Here is a 25,406-nt window from a genome sequence, read left to right on the forward strand (position 1 = left end):
CAATAAACCTTAAGACAAAAAGACCAATAATAGAAAATGAGAATTTAATCATAATACCTGCTACATAGTCAACATATTTACCAAATAATATCCTTTAGGTAATATTGAACGTACGTATATACAAATTTAGTAGAAAACACAATGAGCAACATATTTATAGTTTCATATCCAACAAATGAATAATTTCCAATTACAGGTCTTCCATACATCCGCCTAATACCAAAGGTAACCGCCGTCGCCGGTGAAACTCTTCGCTTGAAGTGTCCAGTCGCCGGCTACCCGATCGAGGAAATCAAGTGGGAACGCGCGAATCGTGAATTGCCGGACGATCTCCGGCAAAAAGTGCTTCTGGACGGTACCCTAGTGATCTCAAGCGTGCAGAAGAAGGGGGACGCAGGGGTCTACACGTGTTCAGCGAGGAACAAGCAAGGCCACAGCGCAAGAAGATCCGGCGACGTAGCAGTGATCGGTAGGGTCTCATTTTCAATTCCCTATTCTACGGTTGTTGCAGGCGATCGCACAAGTCGGACGTCGAGTCTAAACCTTAATCCAATCATCTTATGTCCAACCATGGAAGAAGAACTTAGACGAACCAGGCAGGAGGTGAAGTATCGTAAGATCGATCCCTGCGAAGAAAGCGTAAAAAAAAATGAAAGGAGGAAAAGAACAGAATTTCTAGGATTCCCGTTGGACGTGGTCCGGCTACCAGGGATATGGTGTTTGGTTCATCGTGTAATGGTTCTCGAGCTCACCCGCTGTCGTTGTTGTTATTATTCCAGTTCCTCCCAAAATTAGCCCATTCACGGCAGATCGCGACCTCCACCTCGGCGAGCGCACCACGTTGACATGCTCGGTGACCAGGGGCGATCTGCCTCTCTCGATCTCCTGGCTCAAGGACGGACGATCGATGGGTCTATCGGAGCGTGTCAGCGTCACCAATGTGGACCAGTACAATAGCATACTGATGATTGAAAGTTTATCTCCAGATCACAACGGCAACTACTCGTGCGTGGCCCGTAATCTGGCCGCAGAGGTATCACACACGCAGCGGCTTGTGGTTCATGGTAATCCTCCTCTAGGCCCCCTTCACTTTTGCCCGACGACCGCCTGCCCGCCCGAAAATCCGAGCGAGTGCGAGTACGAGTGCGTACACGGTCTGCCCAAGTAACTCGAGAATGAAGCGCGTGAGGATCTGAAACGGGGAACAAAAAGAGAGAAAACAAATGTCTGGCAAAGTAGAGACACTCGAATAAATCAAATTACACTGCATACACCGCGTGGACACGCGAAACGCGCGTTCGTTCACCGACGTTCTTTCACGTTGCTTCCTTACGGGATCAATGTTCCGAGTGTTTGCACTGATGCCGCCGCTGTAAATAGCTTTCGACGTGGACCGGTACAACCGATGAATTCTGATCCCACGACCGATACAAGAGTTCTTTGCGCGTTCATTCGAGAAGGATTTTTACTACGACGCCTCGAACGCCGCTCAGGAACGTAGAGACCTGAGGGCGTGATCTCGATGACAGCTCACGCTTAGCGTGGCTCATCCTCCTGCACGAGACCTGCCACTATTATCTCCCATGTTTTCTCCTTGGTCCTTGCATCGACCCTTCGAAAATACACGGCAAATGGAAGATTGATCTTCTTTTGGGTTTAGGTTTCACCGGATTGTAGAACCGTTTTGGTGATATTAGATTGATGGGAGGTAACCACAAAATGATCCACTCGTCATTGAACTTTCTTCAAGTAGCTTGCGCATGATAATAAATCGTGAATTTTTATATTTTATGGGGTTGTTATCATTATTATTTGATTATTGAAGTAATCGTTGGAAAGTTGGAAGTCTGAACATACTGTTTCTCTAGAATAGAATTTAATCGAAGATTTTAGAGTGCGAAGAAATCTGTTAAGATACTTTAAAGTTAATTACCTGTAATAATTGTCTGTATCAATATTAAACAATCGAGTTCCTTTCCCATCAAGCTAATACTTTCCAAATGCCAAAATTCCTGGCGATCAGATGAAGTCTACGAAACAGAATTTTGGAAGGGTCGACGAATGCTAGCTCTTGCGTTGAGAACGAGCGTATGTGTCGTGAGTATGCCAAACTTCTATGTATAAGGTGTTTAAGGGCGGCAGGGGCAGGTCCGCGGCGGGGCCACCCTCTCTCTCCTCTACATTGCTACGTTACTATGCCTCTATTGTACATATTCTACGTATATATATATACATATTATATTCTATATATATCTATACATATACATGGACGTACTACTGTCTATATAATATATAAATACATGCCGCTACTATAAGAAACCAAATATATATATTGTATATATTTATACACACATATATATATATACATACATATATAAGTTGAAAAGAAAAAGGAAAAACACATTTGTACCTTGTACAAGAGAAAAAAAAACGGTTCTTGCATTTTTTTTGGTGCCATCTTTTTCTCGCTCTCACGTATGGTTCTCTCTTCTCTCTTGACCTTTTCCAGTACCCCCTATTATTGAGCCATTTACGTTCCAAGAGGGACTATCCGAGGGGATGCGGACGCGGACGGTGTGCGGGGTCGCGGCGGGTGATCCACCCCTAACTATATCCTGGCTAAAAGACGGCCAAAGTCCCTTTCCCTTGCCGCCGAATCTGGCTTCCGTCGCAAACGTCTCCCAACTGGATTCCTACTCAAGCCTCCTCAGTATAACGAACCTCGCGGCCGAGCACTCCGGCGACTATACCTGCGTCGCCGCGAACCCCGCCGCCGAGGTCAGGTACACGGCCAAGCTACAGGTAAAAGGTAACTAGATGATCGGCGACCCTTTTCCATCGTCATCCCCCGACAGCAACCTATCGTCCCCGACCATCTCTGTCGACGGTCATCGATCTCGACGTTGACAGCATACACACGCAAAATTTCTCATTTGTGTATTTGTTATCTATGACCATTTTGATAATAGACATGCATTTAATCTTGAATTAATGTATAGTTATTTGAAGTCTTTCAACTTGTGCGGTTTCTTTTGTTTCCGATGAACAAGTTTTTACTGTATACAATTGTTTTTAGAAGATAGGTTATGTTTGCAGAATTAGATAGTTAAAACAGTATTTTTGAAGATTAATGGGAGACTATAGGATGATGGTGAATTGTATGTGTCTTGTAAATGGAATGATAGTGTTAAAGTATTGAGTAGAATATTTTCTCCGAAGGAATGGAGTTTAATCTCGTTCAGATATGTATAAGACTAAACTGACTTTATGTTTTTAAACTGACTTACTTGTTCGGAAACTTCGTACGTGACGACCAATTTTTGTAGTAACATTTTCTATCTCTTGTATGCGTAACAGAAATCCACCTAAAAATATATATTACAATATCCGAATCACGAAAGATAAATGAAAATAGTAAACAGTTCTCAATAGATGGAACGTCAAGATCGAGACCGATCCCAAGAGACCCCATCCCTCGCAGCATCCCATCAAATCCATTCTGTCCTCCTGTCCCTCATTATCACCGATATCATCCCCCATTTTACCATCGTCATGTCATAACGCTTACTAATTCGATCCTTGCGTCACCATCTTTAATCGTAAAAGTGTTCTCGCCCGGATCGAAGACGAGCATCCAGCGAATTATTATTGATCTGCATCGTAGAAACGATTTATACTGCGATATGTTCAACAAGATAACTGAAGTCCGTTCCAAGCGAGATCACGCGTTTATCACGAAACCCCGTTCCTCCTATTCATGGATTCGTTCCCGTTATCCTATATTTCCGTGGTTCCATCCCTCAGACACAGTGTGTATTACATTTACGTTGCTTTGGCTCTCTGGGAATGCGTCGGTATCTCGTGGACCCCCCGAGGTTTGCTTGACTTGACCGAATAATAAAGGTAACAGTTTGCACCTTTCCTTATTTTACTCGTTTTTTAAACGGAGCAACCAACCAACCAATCAACCAAACGAATCGATAAAATGAAATGATATCGAAAAAAAACGAAAAAAAAACAAATATGAAATGACAATGAAACTCTTCTGGCCTGCGTGCGTGCGTGTATGTGAGCATTGACAAAACAAAACACTTTTTTATCTGCATGTCTCTTCTCTCTAAGATCGTAGCGAAGTGTAACTATTTTTCTTGTCTTGCATCACCTTACATGTTTTCTGTACATATATATTTACTTACTTATATTATATATATATATAATTAAGTGTTATCTTTGATCACCCGAGTACGAGCACGTGCCACACTGCTCACGACCGAAAAAAAAACAGAACGTAATATTCTCACGAACCTACTGCGCTGGCTCTCCTTTGGGCTCGTTCGAAGGCAACCCTTTTTTCTGATTAAAACACTTTTATGCATGCTTTCTTTCTGTCTACCTCTCACTGTCTTTTCTATCTGTGACGCTGTCTTTTATATTTCCTTGTGTCGCGGCGCGACTTGGGGCACGCGAGAACGTCTCGCGAAACGTGTATATTTTAAACCATAAAGAAAAACAAAATCTACTATACCTTTCGAAAAATGTGGAAAATTAATGTTTACGGAATTCACTTGAGAATATCGGTCGAAGCGTGGCCGCCATTTTGAAACAGGAACGCGTGCCCTGCCATTACGTAGCGACCCGTGTAATGTAGGCTAGTAGTACGTATTATTATTAATTAAATTCGTATTCATCGAACTAGTCGTTAGAAGCGGGTACTTATATATATCTATATATATAGACGCATATATATATATATTTATATATATTATTATTCGCATTTCCACGATATATCTTTCGGTCTACCGCCGACATGCTCTCATTCCGTACCTACACATGTCCTGCCCAATTTGCGCCTTTTCTTCCGAGAGTTCTACTTATTTGAACAAGTATCTTACAGAACATCGCATACATATACAAACACTTACACTTGCACACACGAACAGATGCACACGTGCATATATATACATATATATACACAAAGACACATATATATATCTATATATATATACATATATATTATATTGTCGCACGCGTTAATGCGTGGCCGGTATTTGCCGTCTTGTAAAACGTTGGAACTTCCCACTCACAGTATCTCGCTTGTGCAGCGTTTTTCACCACCGTAAAAAGTAGAACCCGCCAAACAGTACACCTGAACGATTATAAGACAAGCCTTGAAACTCTCGACATTCATCATCGATGCGCGGCGTCCTAGGATCCATGATCGTTATTACATGTGTCATCCGGTATCCGCATTTAGAAATGATTGCACACATAGTGGCGGACTGAACAGCGTAGATAGTACTTACTTACTATTACATATTGATGAGTCTCGATAGATGCTTCGTTATTGTGCACCACCTGTCTACTTACTTCTGTATTCGTTCCTCTGTACCTTCTTCTTTTTATTTTTCAATTTTTTTTCTCGTTCCTGTGTCTATGGTATTTTTTTTTACTGCCCTTGGGTTACCTGTACGTTTTATGGTGTATTGAGAACAGAAATGCTTATTCGTGAATCCTCCGTAGAGAAGTCCGTTGTTACTTCGCGGGAATGATCGCGGGATCGCGAGAAACACACGTTGATGAAGCGTTGACGAAAAGTCGAAACGCTGAGACCACCGAAGACGCCACGCATCGAATCGTACCCCACTTCCATACTTTACCTCACCCACGTACCTTCATTCACTTTGTCTTAATGTCTCTCTGTCACTTTCTCATGTAACGCGATCTACCATCCACCATGACGAAAAGAGAAAAAAAAAAATACGATACGAACGAAATCACTGATATATCGGGCATCGGTATCGCGATGAAACTCTCTCACGCCGCGTGTTCGAATGGCGATCATAACGATTCCGGATAAATCGTATTGTATATTCAAGAACGACAGAACCTCGTCGACGAAAGGGCCACGTCCGTCGAATTTTCTTTTTTTATACTTTTTGTATATCACACTTTCTCTCTTTTTCTATTTCTCTCTCTTTCTCTCTTTCTCTCTATCTCTCTTTGTACAGTGTATCATCGTTGTATATATATACGATCTCGGCGCTTCCACTTCCGGCGACATCGCGCCACACCGTCGACGAGCTCTTCTTTGACCGCGCTTTTCACGACTTTGTCACGACGTACCTGTCTCTAAATCGCTAACGACCAGTAAAAGAAAAGAGAAAAACGACGAAAAAAAAGAAAGAAAAAAGATAATTTGGATAGGAGGCCCGCGACGGACTCGCCTAAAGCTAGTCGCTCTGGTTTTCAGTGCCGCCGCGATGGATCGTCGAGCCGACGGACGTCAGCGTCGAGAGGAACAAGCACGTCGCCTTGCACTGCCAAGCGCAGGGCGTGCCCACTCCCACTATCGTTTGGAAAAAAGCCACGGGTAAGAATTTTTCATTCCTCCGCGTCCAGCAAGAGCCTTTTTCACAAACTGGTTCGCCAGTGAATTAACACTAAATTCTTGGATTAGGGTTACCATTTTTAACTAAACCTATACTTAAATAGTACATTTTTGATGATCTTCTATACGCAACCTACAAATTTAGTTCATACACGACAAAATTTTATCTCGCGCTTTAAGCAGTTAACTGCATTTGACGAGTATACACATCAATTTAAAGCTTGAAATGATATCAATTCTTTCAACGATGAATTCTTTATTTTTTTGGATAAATATGTAATTTTTCTAAAATTACTTGTACCTAAAATTCTTAGTCCTCTCTTTGACTAGTACGTACTTCATTTCTTAATTTTATTGCGCGCAAAACGAGAGACTTTTGAAACTGAATTCCATAGTTAACAGGTTAATTTCAAGATTTGCCAATTTCTTAACACTACATTTACGGTTATTTTTTGTACGGTTTGTTATATTAATCCTAGAAAAATTCATGTTGGATCGTTCGAATTTTGAAAGTTCGATGTTTAAAAATAGATAATGGAGATACATACTGGTGTCATTGTATCAATTAGAGTCAACTTAAACATTTAGGAAATAATGTTTATAAAATTCAATATACGTCAAATTGACGCATTCCGTAAACCTAGTGTTCAAATACAGAAAAGAAAAAGTTTAAGGACTTTAGCGACATACAGACAATGATTTTTGGGTACGGTTTGCATGAAATCAAGAGAGCCATATGCGGATAAAATAATTTTATATAGAGCAAATGTCCTGAGATTCTGAAGTTAAGTTTAACACTATTTTTATCGAGTCTAGAAAGAGGATTATTTTGTTAGAGGTATGAGTTCTAAGTATCTATGTTTTAAGTAAGTAAGTAAGAGGTATAAGTTCTAGATTTTTCTTGCTTCTCGTTGGTGGATATAAAAAATTAAACAAGATTCTATAGTTGATTGCGAGGATACTTTAAAAAGCATAAAATTGAAATATTTTAAATTATTAAAAAAATTTTTTAAATATATAATCAATAAAAAATAGAAGAAAATCGTTAGTTTAATTCATAGATCGAAACGAAATTTTTTCGAAGCAGGAAGCAAGTCCGGTGAATACGAGGAGTTGCGAGAAAGAGATTACACGAAAATCCTCAGCAATGGTTCCCTGCTTCTGCAACACGTGAAAGAAGACAGAGAAGGATTCTATCTCTGTCAAGCTAGCAACGGTATCGGAAGTGGCATTGGAAAAGTGGTCCAATTGAAAGTGAACTGTGAGTTCTTTAATTATCTTTGAATCGAATTATCTTTGAAGATTAAATCATATCTTCTGTCGCAAATGATCAGAATTGATTGAAAATATTTAAAGGAATAATTGTAATCAAAATTATTTACACTAATCATCAAGCTTAATGGTAGTTAATATAATTATAGATATAATTAGATATAATAGATATAATTTTACTTTAGTACATATTTTTTTTTCTATAAGATGGCATTCATATCTTTCTTATTATGTTAATAGCATCTCCATATTTTGCGGCACCTTCGAGGCTCGTCACCGTGAAAAAGGGCGACACCGCGACGTTGCATTGCGAGGTGCACGGCGACACACCAGTTACCGTCACTTGGTTAAAGGGAGGAAAAATTGAATTAAACCCCTCGACAAACTATCGGTAAAGCTAATTGCCTAGCAAGTTATTACATGGAACGCTCATACTTCGAAAGTTATAATCTATTAAACCGTCTAACGATGAAAGGATAAAATTTCATAAATTCTTGAGGAGTTAAATAAACGTCAAAGGGGTTTCATTGCACATTTTAATCACTTTAGAATGGAGAACGATGGAATTATATTCTTTGTGTACGAAAGAAGAAAAGGAAATTTTTTAATGAACTAACAAAGAATTAATTTTTTATTTAATAACGAAAAGAATAGTACCTTAAACAAATTTTATGCATTTTAAAGATGAATGCTAACTTTTGCTGTCATTGAAAGGCCAAAATTTTTCACGAAACCAATATTGTACTTAAAGGGTTACTGTCAAGCGAGAGGAAACGCCCGATGGTGTAATAGCCCAATTACAAATATCCAATGCAGAAGCGTCTGACAGCGGTGCGTATTTCTGCCAAGCGAGTAACCTTTACGGTCGTGAACAACAATTGGTGCAACTCCTCGTACAAGGTAGCATTGTTATTTAAGTGATTCGTTGTGATTTACGTATTTGGAACACCATTGTTCTGTTTGAATTTTAGAACCACCGCACCCGCCAAATTCGTTAGAAACCGCAATGGTTGCCAGTCGTAGTATTAATGTAAAATGGCAACACAAGTCCCAAGACACTGGCGAAGTGACAAAATACATCCTCGAATATAAAGAAGGCATTGGTAAACATTATTATACTACTTCTCATTCGTAAAAGTATCATCTATTGCCAAATACCTGTATCTCTTATTTCCTTATGCAGCCCATTACACTTTCGACTAAATACTTATTCCTTACAACAGTAATACTTTATTTGAAATACACAGTAAAGATATTCTAGGCGTTTATAACAAATTAATATAAACAAAACGAAGTTTAGTTGCTACAACTTTAAAGCAAAGAAATTCGAAAACATTAGAATCGTTTGCATTTCCTCGACATAATTTTCCACCAAATACAAATTGTTTCTTGCATACTTCATTGCATTCCACATATACATTGTATAACTCCCATTAAAACAACAATTCTCGGGTTACTGTTGTCACTGTTTAGTAATATCAATTTACACAAACATCCACGAACTGCATACGAATTCTGAATGTATACAAATGTAAACGAAGGAGCAATGTTTTTGCAATGTGTGCATTATACAGTATATATAACGTAACGTAACGGTATGATATAATATAATAATAACGTGTACAGGCACTGTTGTTTAAAATTTATATTCTTACAATGAATTAATCTGAACAGGTGGTATGTGGCAACAAAAAGAATTCACCGGACCACCACTTCCGTACGCTGCCCTCATAGACGAATTAAAGCCGGCGACTAGGTATACTGTTCGTGTAATAGCCGAAGGGCCGGCGGGTAGGTCGGTACCGTCCGCAGAGCTAATCGTTAGAACAGAGCCAGAAAGACCGGCCGGTCCACCAATTAAACTTGCGGCGAGAGCTCTATCCTCCTCCGAAATCTTAATCTCCTGGTCGCCGCCGTTACCTGAACTCCGACACGGTGATATCCAGGGATTTAACGTTGGCTATAGGGAAACAAGGTGAGTTCGCTAAGCCCTTTAATAAATCTCCTTTAATAACTACTTCAAAGCTGTACTAACAACAAACTTTGAACTACTTTACACCACATTAGTTTTTATTCGATTTCGTACATTTCAAACTCAACGAATTTTTGAAACTAAATGCGTTATCCAAATTAATAAATAGATTGGAAGTGTTTTATTACAGATCGCTTCATCCAAAAATAATTAATGCACAGTTTAGAATGAGACCTAAGAGACTTCATATCAGCTTTAACCCTTTGCGGACGAATGTCAACATTTCGGAGAGATCAAATATTTATGTTTGGAATTCTAAGTCGCAAACAAATGAATTAATTACTCAAACAGCAAGAGATCGGTGCTTAGTTTCCTCTTGTTGTATTATTTATACAGTCGCTACATAGACTTCATCTGTTGGAGGTTTTGTATATTTCAAAGGATCTTCGTCTGCAAAGGGTTAATTATAGGGGAATGTATTTACGAGTATTCAGTTATTAATCAATTTACTATTTAATGATATGAAAATATATTATGCCATTTATGTGATAACATTGCACCGTGCAAAATAGAGGGAAATACGTTTATTTGACTGGCTCAATCCGGAACTCCATTACGTTCAGAATCTTATTTCAGCTCTTCAAATCCCTCGTACAACTTCAGTTCTGTATCCGGCGACGGAGAAGAGGGGGGTGCCGAACTTCGGCTAACAGGACTTCGACCCTACACAAAGTACACTTTGGTAGTTCAGGCGTATAATCAAGTTGGGTCTGGACCACTTTCTGAACCTTTGCTCACGCAAACTTTGGAAGATGGTGAGTAATGTTCCTGGTCGAAGAAATGCAAAAAGTCTAATTTCATCTTCGCAACGTTACATAGTCGAATCTTGTAACAATGTTTAATAAAGACAACTTGATTCAGTACCTAGCATGCCACCAGAAGATGTCCGATGCGCCGCGCTAACTTCCCAATCCCTTCAAGTGTCATGGCAACCGCCACCTAACACACATAGCAATGGCATCATTCAAGGGTACAAGTTGCATTACGAACCAATTTTGGCGGACGTGTGGCGCAGCGTCGACGAAATGGAAGTTAGTGGAAATTGGGTTCTTTCTGTAATTAACCCTTGAAGAACTGTAATGAGAAATAACGTGAAAGACCGATAGCGTCCATATATTAGAAATGATTTAAAATAGTGTATCTTTTGCTGTTTTTTTTATTTAATTCATTGGTTTATTGTACACATGTAATACATAGCATTGTATTTCTTAATGCTGTGTGCATATCGGCACAATTTTGTTCAAAAGAGTTGTCTTTATTTTTATATCCAATTCAGAATATTTTAAGTTATTATTAATAACTAGTAAAATTGATGTATACTCACTTAGAAAACATTTTATTACTATATTCAAAGATTCATTGATCGTCAATTTTTCCTTAGGTACGAAAGACAAGTGCTTTGACCACTGTACTCACGGGGTTAAGAAAATTCACGAATTACACTATACAAGTGCTAGCTTTCACCAAAGTTGGCGATGGAGTACCAACCACCGTTACTTATTGCCAAACCGAAGAAGATGGTAATTAACTTCTGAAGAAATTTTTGAAATACGTTCGATACGATTACAGTGTAAAATTTATTTTAATGGAGTTTATTTCTAATTATAGTACCAGGTAGTCCAGCAGATATAAAAGTGGTGGTTAGTTCACCGCAAGCGCTCTTCATCTCTTGGCTCCCACCCCTTGAACCGAACGGACATATTACAAAATATAATCTATACACAAGGTAGCAATAATAAAAATAATGAAAATTATAATTTATTATATAAAAGTCGAGGGAAGCAACAAGAATACTTAAAATTCACTATAACAATTAATTAATATAATATAATACTTTCCAGCATATTTTTTTGTTGTTGACAATTCGATCAAATTATAATTTTGAAAGTTAATGGGATTGTTTAAAGGTAATTGAAAACAGCGGTAATATTGAATTATTTATCACTGAAATAATATTCCGACAGAGTCGTAGACGGCCGAGAGGAACTAAATCACGGTAAAAGACAACTGCCAGCTACGAGTACCTACTTCGAGGCGACTGATTTTCAACAACACGTAGAGTATCAATTTTGGGTGACAGCTAGCACCCGAGTTGGCGAGGGGCAAAGTTCCAGAGTAGCTGCACAGGTACCAACGAATCGGGTACCAGCTAGGATTACTTCTTTTGGGGGCCATGTAGTCAGACCATGGAGAGGATCCGCCACTCTAGCTTGCAACGCGGTCGGAGATCCTACTCGAGAATGGTTTAAAGGATCTGCAGAACAAATCCGTACGGACACTACTAGAAATATACAAATTTTACCATCTGGCGAACTTGTACTCTCGAACTTGCAATCTCAAGATGGCGGCAACTATACTTGTCAGGTGAAGAACACACAAGGCAGCGACAAGCTGCACTATACGTTGACTGTGCAAGGTGAGTAACAAAATAGCCCATTACTTAATTCTAATTACTACATTTAATTGTTTTTTAACTCTAAAATTACCGAACAATTGGAGTGACTTATTTCTAAGTTTTCATACAAATTGGAACAATATATTTCTCGAGATTTGGTGAGTCCCTTACTGTTGTATCTGTACAAATGCACTTTATTTTACAATTTTTCGCAAAAGCCTTATCATAATTTGAATACGTACAAACTAAAAATTCTAAAATGGGTCAGTTTGACCCGTCTGGTAGTTTTAGTGTTAAATATAAATTGTAAGTCGACGTTTAGTGTTTCAGTTACTTTAACAGAATATCATAATTGAGATGATTTTTATCATTTCTGCTTATCTTCACAAGTATTATTTAATTTATTTTTTATTTGAATGCTGTAAATATTTTTTGTGAACGCTTCGAAGTCTTTCTTCATAAATAATTGAATATTGTAAATATTTGTTTGCTTATTTGCAGTACCCCCAAGCGCACCTGTACTTTATGTGACCAGCTCTACGTCGAGCAGCATTTTATTACATTGGAAAGCTGGGCACAGTGGTGGTGCTCCGTTGACAGGGTACACGTTGCATTATCGAACGACTCATGGTAACCTGGAAGAACTGCAATTATCTCGACACTCCACAAGCCATGAACTTAAGGTACAATTACCTACTTAAAAACTAGAAGAAAATTATTATAAGCAAAAATTACTTTTCTAGAATGAAATCCTTCATTAACATTCCTACAAAAATTAAGAATAATCGGAATGAAAAATACTTGAAGGATGTGGTAAATGTTCTATCCAAAAACGTTACCATACTTTGATACCTTTGTGTGCTTCTAAATTTACTTTTTTTTTAAATCATTGAACAGATTATTTTGCTAATGTTTATTGTCAAATATAAATCAATCAAAATCTCAATGAAAGAACTTTCGTAATTCTTATATAAAAATATGTATATAAAAGAGTCGTTTGGACAGCTTGATAGTTTCACTGTTTAACTTGCAAATATTTCGTCCATCTTCAGGGACTCTTATGCGGGAACACCTACCAGTTGTACCTAACATCACACAACAAAATTGGCAGCAGTCCGTCATCCCCTGCCCTCTCGGTACGGACTCAGGGACAAGCGCCAGGTATACCATCCGCTGCTTCCTTTCTCAGTCCAAATTCTACGACGCTGGTCCTGCGCCTTCACGTGTGGCCCGACAATGGCTGCCCCATTCTCTACTTCGTGATCCAGTACAAACCTATCAACGAGTTCCACTGGACGCTGGTGTCGAACAGCGTCAAAATGCAGCGACGCTTCGTTGTGACCAATCTTCAACCAAGCTCGGTCTATCAGCTGAAAGTGGAAGCTCACAACGTGGCCGGTAGCAATCAGGCGGAGTTCACTTTCGTAACGTTAACGAAAGAAGGTGGTAAGTTTGAACAAATACACGCAGTTTTCATTCTAGCCGGTATTCCCATTCAGAATGATCGAGTTTAGACAGTTTTCAAAATAACAAATTGCTAGGTTGTCATCGATTAAAGGTTTTACAATTTTGTGTACATGTTTGACCGTTGTTTCAAGACAACACACTGTGATCTTTCTGCAATTTTTTTATTATTGATTAAGTTATTCTACATTTCCTACATTTTCTATATTTTCCATGTTTTTCATATTTCTCACATTTTCCATATTTCCTAAATTTTTCTATATTTGAAAAAGATCATTTTAATAATCATACACATAAATTCAATACTTAATAAACAGAATTTTCCTGACGAAAATAAATGTGTCCGAGACTCAAAGGGTTGAGTTTCAATGAATATAGTACATATAGGGAAGGGAGAACTGGAAATGATCCAGTCAGTGATTATAAGATACTAAAATAAACGAATCCTGTCCAAAAGCACTGTGTTCCTGAAACATTGCAGAACCGCCATCCCCAGAACTCTCGAAACGCGGTATCGCGTCCGCCGTGCCGTTCTACGCGGACGTGAAGGTGATGCTGCCTCTGATCGTGACCACCATCGCTCTCCTGATCGCTATGGTGATCGTTGCCATCCGCTGGCGAAGCAGTAAGTGGATATCGATTTCAGGTTCCGAGTCAGCAGTTTCATGGCATAAAAGTCCTGTGAAAATCCATGTCGTTCTGAATATCGTAGGGTACCTCGGAGACAGAGTGCAACGGCCGATGAAAGAGTCCCAGGAAAACCAACAGAATGCGGAGACTCAAAGGGAACGTTACTATGCCACCATACACAAAGTGGCGTTGCAACAAGCGAATACGGGTGGAGGGCCCGACAAGATTCCAGGTGAACCTTTGTTACGATACGGACGACAGCCAGGTTTGGTACTATAATTGTTGTTCAGGTAAAAAGTCGCACGCTTAGCGCTGTTCGAATGGGTCTGGACAGACCCATTAGCGGTTTCGATTGCTGTTCACGAGGGATGGTTTATTTTCTTACATCCTCATCCCGTGACATCATAGTAGACGGGAATCATCATACTTTTTCTTTGAGCTTTCTTGTACGATCATCTTTGAATGTATTGATCATACGGTTAGAATACTTTCTCATGAGATTCTTGAAGTCTAACGATTCATTCTTTGGATTTACCCGTGTATATTCGTTTTCCCTTCAGTTTCCTTGCTTCGGAAACGAAAACTCTGCGGATATCTTCTGAGAATGAATTATAAAGGCTTTACGTTTCCTTCGTGATAGATCTCTCACACATTCGCTCCATCGAGTTTCGTTGAACGTTTCCTCATGCATCGCTTGAATCATCCATGACCATCTGATTCTTAGTACATTGTACTTGACGAAGTAAGTAAATGAAATTCCGAATTAACATGGATTGTGCAATGAACCTTGTTCGAAATAGAATAAAGAGTAAATTAAAGTAAAGAGTAAAGCGATTATTTACGCTTTGAAGAGAAGGTCTTTCGATCCATTTTAATTAGGCAGTTTTACCCTATAATCTTAGAATTCCGTTTTCAACTGAATTAAACATTTCTAAGATATCAAAAATTAGAGACTAATTGCTAGATATTTGATAGCTTTCCCGAAATTTCTAGTACCAGATTTGCAGACGAATCTTTTTCTTCCAGAAGTATTTTTGCAATTAGATCTGGTTATGTTCATAGATTTACGTTAACACATTAACTTACCGACTCAACCAAAGCTTAACACAATTTGGGTATAAAATGGCAGATAATTTCGTTACACTTTATCATTCACAAAAAGTATCACAATCCTATAAATTATATAGATGAAATTTCAGCGAAAGGATTCCTCACGCAAATCCCAATATTTCTTGCAATGAACAGTCCAAGTAACTTGCCTAAAAGCGTTGGAATAAGACAGTAAAATCTCAAACGAGAATTTGAAAAAAAAATTCCATTTTCACCTACAAAAGTCATCCTGACGCGATTTGAAAGGTAGGCAATGCCTGTGATGGGTTACAGAGACAGCGGAGGACATCTCTCCGTACGCTACGTTCCAGCTTTCGGAGGGTGGCGGGGGAAGCCTGGCAGGGTTGGGAGGGCTGGGAGGACTGGGAGGCGCGGCGGAAGCTTCAGCAGCCGGTCTCCACCCGAACAACACTCTTCTGCACAGTTTCATGTATCACGAGCACGCCATGACCGAAGGGTGCGCAAGTCCTCCGCCTGCCGCGACGGTGGGTTACCATTGATTACAAAAGAATTGCGAACCCTCCACCGACAATAGGACGACCCACTCGAAAATCTCGTAAATTGAAACCTCAAAATAATTATACCTTTTTTAAGTGCTGACAAATCTCTTTATATTTTTCCGAAAATGAGTAATGTTCTTGGCCGAAGGTATGCAAAAGGTTTAATCTAATCTTCGCGACGTTACACAGTCGAATCTTGTAACAATATTTAATAGACAACTTGATTCAATGCCTAGCATACCACCGGAAGACGTACGATACGCTTCGTAAATTGAAGTCTCAAAATAAGTATACCTTTTTCAATGCTGGTATATCCGTTTTTTCGATAGGTCATAACCCTATGAGTAAAACCCTGCAATGCCTTTTTTTGATATTCGCTTATTACAAAGTTCTGCACCTTTAAGCAAAATCTTATTTCTTCATAACTTCACCGCAATTTTTAAGTTCTATTGCAAAATTAAATGGAAATTTAGCTAAAGTGTTGTTTGTATATTAAATTAGAGACTATAGAAAGTAATTCAGAATGTTTCTAGATTTGTACAGAACTTGTAGTAATGAATCAAGTCTGCCAATGACAGGCCGATACATGATGGCTATGTTCGTGGGAAACCATATTGCCGACGGAGGGTTAAGGGATATAATTAATAAGAATTTATATAAGAATTAAGAAATATAATTAATAAGAATTAATATAAGAGTTAAGAAATATAATTAATTCGAATATAAAATAATTATAATGAAACTTTCGAATATGATTATTAATCTTTTATCTGCAAGAGAAGCAACTTAGCAGTGTTTCAGTTTTTTATGGAATACAATTTAAAGAAATGAAGATATTGAGATTCGTGATGATGATCCCGAATGATCATAACTAATTAATGGGTTATACAGCTTGAAAGTCAAGAATTATATTCATAGGCATATACTTTTATCGAAAATTTAACGAAATGATTGTGATTTTGCAGAGCATGAAGAGCGTTTCGTCGAGGAGACGGCAGCAGAGAAAGCAACAGACTCCAGGCGACGTCGAGAGCGACGAGAGCGAATCTGACCCGGATCAACTGACGAGCTCTCGCACGGAGTCTTCCAATCAGTTGGACGCTGGCAAACTGAAACACAGTATGTTCGAATGTCTACAATGTCTTTTCATATTTCGTTTAATTAATAACACGTTGATCACCTTTCAATTAAGATTACAATTACTGTAGTTGTCAAAACCATCCACCATTTATTTGTTCTCACTACACAAACACTTGCTAGAGTTCACCGATTCTTCGACTGTCTTTCAACCAACTATCTATCCAATCATTATTAATAACGTCTCTTACAGTTCGAGCCGTTTCCGATTTCATTTACCACGGTACGTCGAGCACTTCATCGGACATCTCACCCATGTCAGAACAGAAGTCACTTCCTCGAAGAGGACGATCTAGGTAATTCACTGATAAATATTTCTTACATGAACACATTCAATAATCTTTAAACTCCAAAGACTTTCAGCTTTTTGTTTATCCCTCACCTATATTCATAAGGGATACTCAGACGTCCCCATTATCTATTGACACAATCGCTACTGCTAACATGAATTCACGTCTTCTCAAATATAACAACGTTCAAAATACTTTATTCTTCTGCCCTTTTCAGTTTGCAACTTTCTTAACGGCAAATTCTTCATTTCAAGCAACAGATCATTGGAAAACCAATATTCCAAAGCAAATTTCCGAATTTTTGTTTCTGTTTTAGCATAAAAAATTTGCAGCAATTAGCTTAAAGTCTTCATTTTCACCAGCAATGAGTATTAGACTTAGAAAAATAATAATTCGCCTATCGCGAATGTACTAATATCAGATGAACTCGATATCTTACTAAATTTGCTTTGCCCTCAGATGGCATGTTCCCAGCAGGAGCTCGCTACGCACGCTATTACCGCCGATATCGGTCGCGGAGACCACGTTCGTAGGCAATCAGGGAAACGTAGTGGCGGGGAACGGCGATCGTTCCGATCGGCCGGAGCTCAGCGAAGCCGAGTGCGACATCGATTCCTTGAAAAAACTGAAGCTCGGCCTGAGGAGCTCTCTGTGGTCAAGGCCGAGCACCCAGAACAACCCATCCTCCGACTACTCAATCGCCGTTTAATTCACCATCCTCCTTCCCCTGAGTGCATCCGGCACGTCCCGTGTGTGTCCACGGTAGGCAAACGCTGTGTTCCTCGCCCCAGTACCCACCAATCCGCACCCCGTGGTCCAAAACAATTAGGTAAAAAATGAATCCTTCTACACGGTGTCCCGTCGTGAAACGTTTTTTCGGCGTGGTTAGCATTCTATTTAACGAAGGAGAAAAAAGGAAAAATGTCGAGAACGCGCGTGAGAACGCGTGACAAAGAAGGGGCGCGCTACGATTGAAAAAGCGCCCGTTCCCCCTCCCCTCCACCCAAGTTTCTTCTCTCTGTCGATTATAATTAGGTGACAAATTAAATAGCGCTCGTTGCTGGGAATCGAAACCGCGACGATGTCCGTTTGCAGGCAACGAGGCGAAGACAGGGAACGGTTCACGGATTGCACCGTCGAAAGTATTCATTTGGCAAGTGACCCCCTAATCTAACCCAACCCCTAGGTCTTGGACGCTCAGTCATCTTTTTTCCCCTCTTTGCCTGTGACGCAACGAGAATATTACGAGCGTGCGTGCGTGCGTGCGACGCGAGTGAGTGAATGATCGGCGATGATCGGTTGAATGAGTTGAATCGCGTGCAGGAGTGCGTGCCAAACGACAATTTGCTCAGACCGCTGCGACTCGTGCGCCGGCGGGCGACCCATTCGAGACCAAAGACTTAAATCGTACGAACAGAGCACGGGAAAGTCCTTCGAGCGCCCGGGAATCTGCGTTCAGCGACGCCGTTTACGATTCGAGGCTGTTTCCATAATGGAACGTACACTTTGATCTTCGCTTTGGCATCGTTTGAACTCTACCATTTTAGTGTCTTGGGTCTGAGAAGAACTGAAATAACTTGAAGAAAGGAATTTGGTTCCGTTTGTTCATCAGTTGAAGCTGTTTATTCTATTAGAGGATTCGAAAATTGGTTTTTTATTCTATCTTAGCGTCTTTCAGAATAAACATATTGTGCCAATATTTGACCAATGGTAGACATTCGAAATAATTGTCTAGTGACAAATTATTCCTTTTATTAATTGATATAATGATACAACTCTGACACGTGCAAAGTGTCTCATACATTTCAATCTGTTTGGTTTTCTTCATAAATAAATCAGTTTTTGTGACATTCGTGTTATAAGTTGTGATCAAAGTTACAAGAGACATAAATCTTCTTTCAAAAATGAAACACGTATCTTTTCTCAACCTTCAAATTGGAATTCTTATCAATTTTCCATTAACCATTTATTTTTTATAAAGATCGGTTTTCATATTACCTGTAAACCGATTTTATCGGCAATGATAGACGATTTTATACTTTCATCCGAAGAATCATTGAGAAATCTTTTACCAAGAGAACAGTGAAATTAACCATTGCGTAACTAATTGTCACGAAGCTAGTAGAGTATCCCCGCTAGATGCAGACCGAGAGCATTTATTTTAGTCACGCTGGCTCACACCATCCCTTCTTCGATTCTAGACAAGTCCGTCGTTATTTTTTGCAACCGCGTTCCACGTTCACTTTCAATCGGATCCCGTGTCATCGACTAATCACTCGTTACGACACAACGGAGCTTTTAAGCGCCTCGTTCTTGAGTAACATTTCGTTCTCGCAATATAATCTTCAGTCTGGCGTGCCAGTATAGGTGCAACATTAGATAATCAAAAATCGGTCAAGATTGCATATAATAATGTTCGGCATACATCTTTGTCGAAACAAGGTTATCGATCTTTTCTTAAAATTTTCAAATTTAATTGAAACATTTCTACTTCGTTTTCATTTCATATATATTTCGCTCCCTTCTATACCACCGAAAACAGACTTTGAATCACCTCTGTAAAATGCAATTCACAAATAGACATAAACAAATTCCAATGAACACGTGCTCCAAATTAAAAAGCTTTTTATATCGTAAACGTACAGCTCATAATTATTATACATAAGCTATTCCCAAAGAAGCATTCTACGAATAAGGATAAATATCGTACTTTTAACGTAAGACAGAAATCCCCAAGCACTTTATTTAAAAACGAAAGAATTTTCCCATCTTCTTTATCAATTCGTTCGCAACGAAACCGTATCTTATATTCACCTGAATTTCTTTCGCGGAACGTACAAATGAAACACGATCGTTTCACTTCGAATGATTTCGCATATTTTTGAACACGTTTGAACGATGCCAGCAGGAAGACGAAGCGGTCCGTTCAATTTGCAAGACTGATTTTCTTACTCTCCGTTCGATCACGTCTTCAGGAGCCGGTCAAATGATTTGCGCCGATGTAATCGGCGGCGTCGCGTTGCCAAGAGACCGGGCCGTGCTCACCTGTGTCCAGTGCGTGCGTGCGTGGTATTAGAATCGGGAATGAGAGTAACGAAATCGTGTGCCGATTTGGCCGAGTACACGCAAGCTGTTAGGAAGTATTTCGCCGCGAGCCTCGCCGGGCGACGGTTACCGTGACGAGTTAATCGCGACACGTCGAGAACGGGGTTGGGCTCTGTTGCATTGTAAAGTTTATACGTACGTCTAAACATCGTTGATTACTTTAAGTCCGTTATTAATCCTAAGACGTCTGACTAAAAAGACATTATTTCCGCGCGGGGCGGCCTGTCGACCGCGCCCGCATCCCGCTCTGTACATTTCTTCCATGCCGACGAGACGCTAGTCTAACCCGGTTCACCGTTCAAAACCGGCATCCTTCTTCGAATGTCGCGCACTTTTAACTTAAGACTCGCCAACTATTTCTACACTTAAAACGCTCGATCACGAACGAACACGAGCGAGCTTCGAGACGCTCTGCAGTTGTCTCATGGATCTCGAACGTGGATCAGGCATACGATTCGATTCGTCTTTGATTTATTAACACTTCGTTCACCGCTACTGATCGAGGCAACCACTTTACTAAGTTAACTATATTGGCTTTCGTTATGGCGTAGGAGTATATGTTTTTACTTGCAGACTTTTGTAACTTTGAAATCATTTTGTACTTTTTCAATTAATTCTGATTTCTTTTGTTTTAACCGGTTAACTGCGTTTGACGAGTATATGTCATCTTAAACCTCGAAGTGATACTAATTCCTTTAACGGTGAATTCTTTATTTTTTCACATAAACATGTAAATTTTCTGTGTTTTGTTTTGGTTTTTCATTAAAGTATACTCTAGGCGCGTTCGTCCTGCATTTGACGAGTGCATACTTCATTTTTTTATTTTATTGCGCTCAAAACGAGAGATTCTTGAAACTAAATTCCACTTTATCAGGCTGAATCAGAGTAATTTTAGTAAATTATCCATTGTTAAGCATTTGTAATTGGAAAGCTGATTAATAGGCTTGCGGTGGGTAAAGTGTTAATTGTTGATTTTTCTTCCATTGATTTTTGAATCGACTGATTGATTTTTCAATTTTATTTGCTAATCTGTGAATAATTATGGACATTCTATGGGTCACAGAGTTTAGAAACAGAAACGTGTGAATAACGTTATTGGTTTGGACGATTGAACAGTTTAAACTTTACAATTTTGTTGGCATAATTTCACAATTGGTTTCTTAAAATATATACTGAAAGGAATCAGAAATTTTATAGATCTTCTATTTTAATCAAGCATCTTATAGGCTTACATTTCATTAAATTTAATCCACCTGTAGTACAAATAATGTAAATCTGTAGCCTACTTATAATTCTCATGAAGTATGTAGATAAATTGATGTTATATAAACCAGAATTAAATATTAATTTAATATTTGGATTTACACCAAAAATTACGTGACATTAGTTATCAGTCAAAATTTAATTGTAATATTTAGTTGTCTGCTTACAAAACATTTCCCACTATAACATCATTAATTTTCCTGCTCTGCTTCACTATTTTCCTCATTCCGCTCTATTTTCTAATTTAGAAGAGAAACAATAGCGTGCTAGAAGAGAGGGAAACTATACACGATCAATATCCATAGAACCAACTGAATAGATTCTGAACGCAATACAAGTGTTCGTTCCGTGATATCAATAATTGTTTACCAGTATTAATACAAATAGTTTAGTATCGAATCGTTGAACCTGTTATCTCGGCTCGCGAGATTGTAATTCTCGAGCATTTACCCTTCTGCAATCATCTGATGTTATTAACAATTAATATCTGAAGATCCTTCTTGAATTTTTCGATGCAAGACATGCCAATAGAGTAAAATATCAATGATTCGACTGAATACTTTTGAGGAACAATATCCTTCCCTCGTAAGCAATATTTCACTCCCAATTTTACAAATTCTTTCGTACAAAATATATTACGTGTTTCCACTTTTTCTACTCGGCTAGTAAGTAACTATATCAATGAAGCATGAAAATCTACAAATTTCGTTTCAAAAGAAGATACATCTTTTTATACACTTTGGAAAAAATCGACTGAAGCGAAGAGAATTTATTACACGCCATTTTGGATACCGTTTAAACTACGTTCCATTCGTTTTTTCTCTCTTCAAAATCATGGATGATATTTAAGTACTTCTCTCTTGGCGAAACACGAATCTCCAAGTATAAAATAATATCAAACCTGTCAAGAATGTTTGAAAACCCTATCGATCTCGTCGGTTTCGAGAGCGAAAGGCACCGGCCAAAAAGTCCGCGCGATCCGCAACGAATTCAAGCATTCCCTCAGACTGATTTCGAAAGTAAAAATAAACGGTATAGCTACCGTTTCTGCGTATCGTGTTCAACGGCAAAGAGTTCCAAAAATTCCACGACACTGCCATTTCGCAAACTACTCGTGTGTGCCAAATTCACGACTGACCACTTCCTATTTCCGGTAACAATAATTTTACTCGATCTCGAACGATCCTTAGGCTAAACACGTTTTTTCGATGGATTTTACGGAAACCGTTGCTACGTAAACCAACGCTGCATTTCTGTTTGAAACTTCGCTGTCCAAAAATTTAGGACCATTACCACGCTTTAAGTTCTATTCCAAGTGTTCTTTGTATTCAAGGAAAATCATGAGAGCCGTTGTTGGACACTACAATTTTTTCTTTCCCTAATCGTTGAACAAGCTTCCGTGACTGTATGAAAACACGACATAAATCATATTTCGAAATAGTTTCAATTCAAGTCTTGATCTGAATTATAGATAACTTTGTACTAAAGAAAAATGATTAAAAGGTACAATAATCTTTTCTTCCAAATACAAATGTAGGAAGATTGTAACCAACGATCGGTATTCGTTATTTGAAACTTTAAGCAAAAGTATTTGAAAATTGAGCACTTGTAAAAATTGAAATCGTCTTTTCTATAATAATCACAGGCATTTCGTTTCCAGTGAGGTACAAAATAATTTTCATATTTTGGTCGAATACTTGAACCCTAAACTTTCGAAATACAATGTATACTTGAATGACAGCTAAGTTCCGGATATGTGCGCGACACTGCGAAGACGAGGGCGTAGGTATACGTATATATAAATTTATATAAATATATATATGTATTTAACGCGCATATATGCGCATACATTACGATACATACATGAGTGTATATACGAGAAGCACGTCAATCAAACTCGTAGAGTTCGATTAATTTGTTAGGCCCTGTGCGTGAAGCGGGTATTGTTTATCGAACGATAACAAATTTTTGTACATTTTTTCTTATGTCACTGGCCGGCTAACCTCCGACGTAAGGCAACTGCGTACATTTTACGAGTTCTTTCGGTATCCATATGTTTGTTTTACTTCCGGGAATATTTTGACTCTTAAAACTATCACTTTGAGCATTCTACCCGGTGAAAATTCATTTTTCCAAGGCGACGAACGCTTGCTTCGCTTTTAAGTAATTCATTTTTAGTATTTTCACCGTCTTCTATCTTCTGTGTCATTCAAAATACTTTGCTGAATCATCTTTTTATAGAATCATCTAAATAATTCGCAACTAAAGACTTACGTACCCTACGAATTAAATGAATTTATAAATTTGTTTATTTACGGTTTAATTTTCATTTACATTGGATAGGTACTTCATGAAGCTGCTTTTCGTATATATTAAACTGCCGTTCAACATTTCGGAACAACTACCGCGGCTCACATTTTTACTGCCACATTACATTATTTCTCTCGAAAGTAAATCCACTACAATTCGAACTTTTACATTTGTCTACAATTAAATACCGTTTCATTACTATAACGAATATTTTTAATGAAAAATTCATTTATTCAAGGGTCTATATATGACAGATCAAATTATAAAATGCTCCAAACTGTTGAGCTGCAATATACATACCTACCTACATACATATACAGAAATTCAAATTGATATGAATAATAGAGCATTAATGACATGTGGTTAGCAAATTTCATGCAAACTAATTGACACATTTCACAAGAGACAACCCAATTGGAAGCGTTCATCGCCTCGGTCAATCAACTCACCATCAACGAACGTTACTAATTTTCCCTTCGTTAATCGTTAGGTCAAACAATCGAGCCCCACGATGCTACGAACGGTGTGTTTTAATTAAAACAGTGATGTAACTTGCAACGCCTCGAAATACATTTAAAGGTCCGCGGAATTGACTTGTGGGTGTAATCGATCGTGACACGAGGATCTAAGAAGCGAACAGATACAGAATCTCCAAAGATAACGTTTCGATGAACTTCAAAACCTAAATGATTCTGAAAAGCAACGTTTCAGCGAAATGAAAACCAAGATTTGGCCCATATCAATTATTATCCGACTCATTCGTTTGCAGAAATCACCATGGATCTGTGTGATTTGATTATTTTCCCTTGATCGACGCATTCGAAGTTACGTCACTGGTTTGTCCGCGTTTGCGATGGAATGAAAGCGTGGACAATGAGCAAATCAAACGAACAATTATTACTGTAACTACTATTAGCATCGTTGTAAAAACAAAAGATATAAGGGAGAACGAGAAAAAGAATCATGGTGCGAATGCGATAGTGTGTGCCTGCGAGTCCAAACTCGAAGTGTGGCGTGGCCACGTGCGATCAAATACGCCGGGAAGCCGCCATTTTCTTCCCTGTTTCGCGAAGACCGCGAGACCAAAAAAAAAACGTGGCCACAGCCGAAACTGTATCTAGTCGATGGTATGGCGTTTCGAAGCATTGTGTCGATCGTAGAATCGATAAAATAAATTGATATCCTGTAAAGTATTATAAAACAATTCAGACTCCGACGGTGTTTCATTTCAACCCTTCAATATGGCGAGCGATTATGGGATCGAATTTAAGAAACTCTTTTTTACTTAACTGATTGAATCTGGCAAACTTTAATGAACCTTATCATTCTTGATTTATCTTGAAATTAATTTTTCTGGAACAGACCAAAGGGTGTATAAGTTTATTAAATTAACCGTGAAGTTTCTGTTCCGAACACTTTAAAGAATAAGTTCGAGCCGTATGATTGGTGGTAAAATTTAAATCAATGACTATGTAGTAGTTTAAACTTAATTTTTAATAAAAAGGACACA

General features: G+C 38.6%; 1 protein-coding gene and 1 long non-coding RNA gene across 14 annotated transcripts in view; one reads left to right on the forward strand and one right to left on the reverse strand.

The window, feature by feature from the left end:
* Dscam2 (Down syndrome cell adhesion molecule 2) overlaps positions 1-25,313 on the forward strand; it is a 151,723-nt gene extending 126,410 nt beyond the window's left edge. For 2 of the 13 annotated variants that reach the window (XM_031980631.2, XM_076371244.1), the window contains 21 exons: positions 197-469; positions 2,510-2,809; positions 6,251-6,370; positions 7,473-7,649; positions 7,901-8,051; positions 8,412-8,560; positions 8,632-8,763; positions 9,335-9,635; positions 10,269-10,447; positions 10,554-10,723; positions 11,074-11,212; positions 11,301-11,418; positions 11,657-12,108; positions 12,589-12,770; positions 13,140-13,533; positions 14,033-14,176; positions 14,264-14,446; positions 15,565-15,776; positions 16,757-16,910; positions 17,122-17,224; positions 17,678-25,313. In XM_031980631.2, the coding sequence (XP_031836491.1) occupies positions 197-469; positions 2,510-2,809; positions 6,251-6,370; positions 7,473-7,649; positions 7,901-8,051; positions 8,412-8,560; positions 8,632-8,763; positions 9,335-9,635; positions 10,269-10,447; positions 10,554-10,723; positions 11,074-11,212; positions 11,301-11,418; positions 11,657-12,108; positions 12,589-12,770; positions 13,140-13,533; positions 14,033-14,176; positions 14,264-14,446; positions 15,565-15,776; positions 16,757-16,910; positions 17,122-17,224; positions 17,678-17,927 (4,283 nt within the window). In that variant the 3' untranslated portion in view covers positions 17,928-25,313. Of the gene's footprint in view, positions 1-196; positions 470-779; positions 1,065-2,509; positions 2,810-6,250; positions 6,371-7,472; positions 7,650-7,900; positions 8,052-8,411; positions 8,561-8,631; positions 8,764-9,334; positions 9,636-10,268; positions 10,448-10,553; positions 10,724-11,073; positions 11,213-11,300; positions 11,419-11,656; positions 12,109-12,588; positions 12,771-13,139; positions 13,534-14,032; positions 14,177-14,263; positions 14,447-15,564; positions 15,777-16,756; positions 16,911-17,121; positions 17,225-17,677 lie in introns of those variants that run through there. The other 11 variants (XM_031980633.2, XM_031980636.2, XM_076371243.1 and 8 more) reach the window with 11 other exon arrangements.
* LOC143174959 (uncharacterized) lies at positions 34-2,630 on the reverse strand. Its single transcript, XR_012999515.1, has 3 exons — positions 2,411-2,630; positions 753-1,554; positions 34-626 (listed from the first exon to the last, which is right to left on the reverse strand). It is a non-coding gene; the product is annotated as an uncharacterized LOC143174959 (long non-coding RNA).
* Positions 25,314-25,406: the final 93 nt, after the last annotated feature.

This window comes from Nomia melanderi, chromosome 10 (assembly GCF_051020985.1).
Source record: "Nomia melanderi isolate GNS246 chromosome 10, iyNomMela1, whole genome shotgun sequence".
Classification (NCBI taxonomy): Eukaryota; Metazoa; Arthropoda; class Insecta; order Hymenoptera; family Halictidae; genus Nomia; species Nomia melanderi.